Genomic DNA, 4,487 nt, shown 5'->3' with positions numbered 1-4,487 from the left:
GGCTGAAGCCTTATACTGTCTGCAACATGTTATAGCTTCTTGCAATTTTACTTTTAGGAAACACAGTAAGGAAGGAAAAGTAATGCACCCCCATGGGCATCCCAAGTTAAGCCATTACAAATTCACATTCTGTTTTGCACTCCTGTGAATGGGAAGCGAGGAAGAAAAGGAAACGCCTGGGAGTGCCCTTATGGTTCTCAGGTAAAACTTCCTTTTCAAATGCCTCCATGTACTACTGTGTCACAGGCAGAAAAACACTCCAGACATACATACTTGTCATTTTTCTAACCAAAGAAGTTGCTCCAGTCGTCAACAATATGTTCACGCAGATTCTTTGAGCTCTGTGTTTTAATCAGTAGAATTTTTTGTTCTTAGAGACTTTTCTTCAAAAAAAAAAAAAAAAAATCCTTTTTCTGAACTAACCTCAGAACCAAAACAGGTCTCTGCTTCAAGGTTCCCCAGTCTTAACTGAACAGTAATCAAAACCGAATGCCTGCAAATCCCCAAGGGGGGTCGCTTCTTCCTTTCTGAGCTCAAAGTGCAACAGCAAAGTAGTGGGAGCTTTTCCCTCCACTGCCTTGCTTGGGGTTTTTTTGCCTTTAGCATTTGAAGGTTTGTTCCCATTCCTGCGCACCTGACAGGCTGTGATTTACATGTGAGAAAACAACTCCAAGGTTCTTATGGAGGAGTCAGAAGCTGCTCCCACCCATCTCAGCGGTTTTCTAGGAAACAGAGTGGGAAAAGGGGGTCGGGGGAGGGGAAGCAAATTCCGTCTGAAGCTGCACAGGTAAACCCAAAGTAATGGAGGCAGATAGTAAAAAGAATATTATTTATTATCTTTTTTTTTATTAATACTCACGAATAACCTTTGCTTTTTTTTTTTTTTTTTTTAACACAATCTACTTTTAGAAGAATGCCTCCTCGGTTTATCATGCCCAATCGGGAGCTCTGAGCTCCTGGACGACTTCTCCTTCCTCCACCCCACCCCTCACATCCAAATTACTCTTTTACATGTTCACAGATACCACGAACAGTTTTGTAAACAAGATTTAGGGGACTGGGCCTTGATGGAATCAACATCCCACTTCAAAGCGGAAGGCGGGGAGGAGAGAGGGGAGGAGAGGGGAGGAGAAGGGAGGAAAGGCAGGGGAGTGGAGAGGAGGGGAGCCGGAGCAGGTCAGAACTTTCAAGTCTTGCCTTTTCTGAGATGGGTGTGTATTGTGGCTGTTCCTTGAAATTCAATGACTCAAAACATTGACAGCAAGTGCCTGTGTGGTTATTTATATTATATATCTATAATAGAATATGTGGGCTTCCTCAGTTTTGGGTCTCGGCTGTTTTGTTTAAATACACCACAGTCCTCCCGTGGGTGTTGTCTCCACAGGGAGTCGGGTCTCCCAGGAAACCCTCTCAGAGCCGGGGCTTCCGGAGCAGGGTCTTACTGAGGTCCTTGACCTCCTCGGGGCTATTGACCCGCTCGTAGCCCAGCACCGCCATGGGCTGGTAGCAAAACTCCTCCACCTGCTTGATCTGCTGGAAGGTGAGGGCCGTCCGCCAGGCGTTGGCGGCCTGCGTGGCATTGCGCGCCGACACCACGAAAGGCTTGGAGGAGGAGCCCGAGCCGCTGGTCATGTTGAGGGCAAACTGCTCCATTTCGGGGCTCACCAGCAGCCCCACAAAGTCGTACACCCGCCGCAGGGTCTTGACGGGGTCTCCCACCAGGTCCTCGTACCGCACTACCAGGTAGTGGCCCTGCAGCCAGTCGGGGGGCTGCAGCGCCGTCTGCAGCGTCTTGGCCATGCTGTTGCAGATCACCTCCATCGCGCCGAGCGCGTGGTAGTCCGCCGGGCCGCCCACGCCCTCCTTCTTGACGCCCAGCTTGTGGCCGGCGGCCTCCAGGAAGGGCATGCGGTGGGCTCGCGGGTCGCGGCTGCGCACCACCTGGAGGCTCTCGCGGATGAGCCCGTGGCGCGAGCGGATGCGCGAGCTGGCCACGGCGCGCGGGTCGCGCACCAGGTGGATGACCTTGAGGTCCAAGGCCGGGTCGCGCAGCAGCGGCGCCAGCACGGCCACGTCGAAGACACGCACGCCCTTGATGACCAGCGTGCGGTACTTGCGGCACTCCTCCTCGAAGCGCGCCAGGCGCTGCGGCGGGCACTTCTTGCACACGCGGTCGTCCACCAGCCCCACGACCTCCTTGCGGTAGGCGGGGCAGAGCGGCGACGAGCACACCACCTTGTTGGTGGCGGCGCCGAAAATGCCCAGCGTGGTGAGGTTGCGCCCCCCGCTGCCCGCGGGGCTGTACAGCTGGAAGACCGAGAGGTCGCAGCGGTAGAGCGCGCTCAGCATGTCCCGCGCCGCCCCCTGCAGGGAAACCGCGTCCCCCGGGTACAGTTTCTGCCACACGTGCCACACGGGCTCGTAGAGGAAGAACACCTCGGGGTTCTGGTTGAAGAGCTCACCGAAGAACGAGGAGCCCGAGCGCCACGTGGTGAACACGTACACCAACTGCCTCTTGTCTCCGCCAGCCCCGGGGCCCCGAGTGCCATTGCGGGGAGGGGCCCCGGCCCCCCCGGCCCCCGCGGCCCCGGCTGCGGCGCCTGCGGCTGCGGCGGCAGCGGCTGCGGCGGCGGCTGCGGCGGCTGCAGCGGCGGGGGCCGCCCCGACGGCGGCAGGAGGGCGGTACGGAGTACGGGGGTCCAGGCGCGCGTGTGCGCGGGGCGGCGCCGCCGGGGGGGGGCCCGGGCGCCCCCAGCCGCCCCCCGCCGCCCCCGCCGCGGCGCCCAGCGGCCCGTCGGGGCTGCACTGCTGCAGCGGCTCCTTGTGCCACTTGTAGTCCAGGAGGTTGAGCATGGTGAGCACCAGCAGCAGCGCGTAGCCCGCGCACAGCACCAGCGCCTTCCTGCGGAACACCTTCATTCCGAGCGGGGACGCGGGCCAGCGACGGCCCGGGCGCCGGGGCCACGGCGGGAGCAGGGCGCGCGGCGCGGCCGCAGGCGCGGCCGGGAGCAGCCGGGGGGGCGCGCCCGGGGGCAGGGCTCGCGGCGGGCTGCGGCTCATCACAGGCACAGCCGGGGCCGGCGGCGCGGCGGGGGCGGCCCTGCAGCCCAGGACCGGGACGCAGCGGGCCGGCTTCGGGCGCGGGGGCTGGGGCCGCGGCTCCGAGGCGGGCGCGGCGGCAGCGGCAGCGGCAGCGGCAGCGGCAGCGGCGGCTGGTCCCCGACGCCCAGGGCGGGCTCTCCCATGGCAGCGGCTCCGGGAAAGACCTGCGAGGGCAAGCGGAGGGAGCCCGTGAGCCCCAGTCCTCCTCCCCGCGCGCCGCCTCCACCTGAGTAACGCCCACCCTCGGGTCCGCCGGGCTCCCCCGCTCACCTGGAGCCGCGGGCGCACCCCGGGGCCGCCCGGGATCACGGGCCGGTCGGTGCTGCTGCCGCCCGTTCCCCGACTTCTCGCGCACGGTCTGTCCCGGGAGTCCCCGGCTCACGGGGGGCCGCGGGGCCGTGCAGCCCACGCCCCGGGCAGTTTCCGGGCGGCGGGCGCCCCGCGGCTCGGGAAGGGAAACTTTCACGGGGCCTGGAAGCCCGCTCCGCGCTCCGCCGAGCCCAGCGCGCCCGGCTCCAGGCGCCTCCGCCGCCCTCTCGAGACCGCAGCTTCCTTCCTCGCCCCGGGGGGCGAAGCCGGCGGGGGGAGGGGGCTCAGGCAGGACCCAGCTCCCGGCAGAGCGGCTCCGCCTTCCTCGCTCTCGGCCTGCGCGCCCGGAATCTCCCCATCCCTCCGGCGGCGGTGGATGGGGCGCAGCGCGACCCCGCGGCGGCGGCGGCGGCGGCTTCTCCCATCACTCGGAGGATGCCCGGGCCGGCATTGCCGGCGGCGCCCGCCGCTCCGCAGCCTCCGACTGGCCCGGGAGGGCTCGCCACGCACCGCAGTCGGCCGGGGAGCCCGAGTCCGCAGCGCTCCCTTGCCGGCCCGCCCCCCGGCACCAGCCGCTCCGGGCCAACGAGGTCTCGGGGCAGAGGAAGCCGCCGCCGCCGCCGCCGCCGCCGCCGCCGCCGCCGCCGCGCGAAAGCGGCGCCCGGGAGGATGCTGCTACCCGACTCCCCCTACGCCGAGCGGCTGCAGCGCGCCCGGGCCAGCCTCTGCGCGCTCCTGCCAGCCTGCGCCGGGTTGGTGCGCGCCGCCGTCCGTCGCCGCGGCTCCTCCCCCTCGCCGCGCCGCCTCCTCCTCCGCCCGTCCCGCGCCCGCCCCCGCCCCCTCGCCGAGTCGGGCTCCCGCCGCCGCCGCCGCCGCCGCCGGGGCTGGAGGTCGGGGCTCGAGTCCCCGGACGCCGCCCGGGCCGCCGTCCCCACGACCCGGACCGTAGCTCCTGGGCGCGGGCGCGGGGCTCGGAGAAACTTGGGAGACTCCTTGCGGCTGCCGGGCTCAGCCGCACGTTTCTGCGGTCGGAAAGAGCCGGCGATAAAGTTTGGGCAGGAGCCCGCACCCCCGCC

General features: G+C 66.1%; 1 protein-coding gene across 1 annotated transcript; it reads right to left on the bottom strand.

Moving 5' to 3' along the window:
* Window positions 1-814: 814 nt before the first annotated feature.
* Window positions 815-3,824, bottom strand: CHST2 (carbohydrate sulfotransferase 2). Its single transcript, XM_072727071.1, has 2 exons — window positions 3,373-3,824; window positions 815-3,266 (listed from the first exon to the last, which is right to left on the bottom strand). The coding sequence occupies exon 2, from the start codon at window positions 3,058-3,060 to the stop codon at window positions 1,411-1,413; it is 1,650 nt and encodes a 549-aa protein (XP_072583172.1). The 5' UTR covers window positions 3,061-3,266; window positions 3,373-3,824; the 3' UTR covers window positions 815-1,410.
* Window positions 3,825-4,487: the final 663 nt, after the last annotated feature.

The sequence above is a fragment of the Vulpes vulpes genome, chromosome 11, assembly GCF_048418805.1.
Source record: "Vulpes vulpes isolate BD-2025 chromosome 11, VulVul3, whole genome shotgun sequence".
NCBI lineage: Eukaryota > Metazoa > Chordata > Mammalia > Carnivora > Canidae > Vulpes > Vulpes vulpes.
Note: the sequence above shows the minus strand (reverse complement) of the source record. Positions and strands in the feature narration are given on the sequence as shown.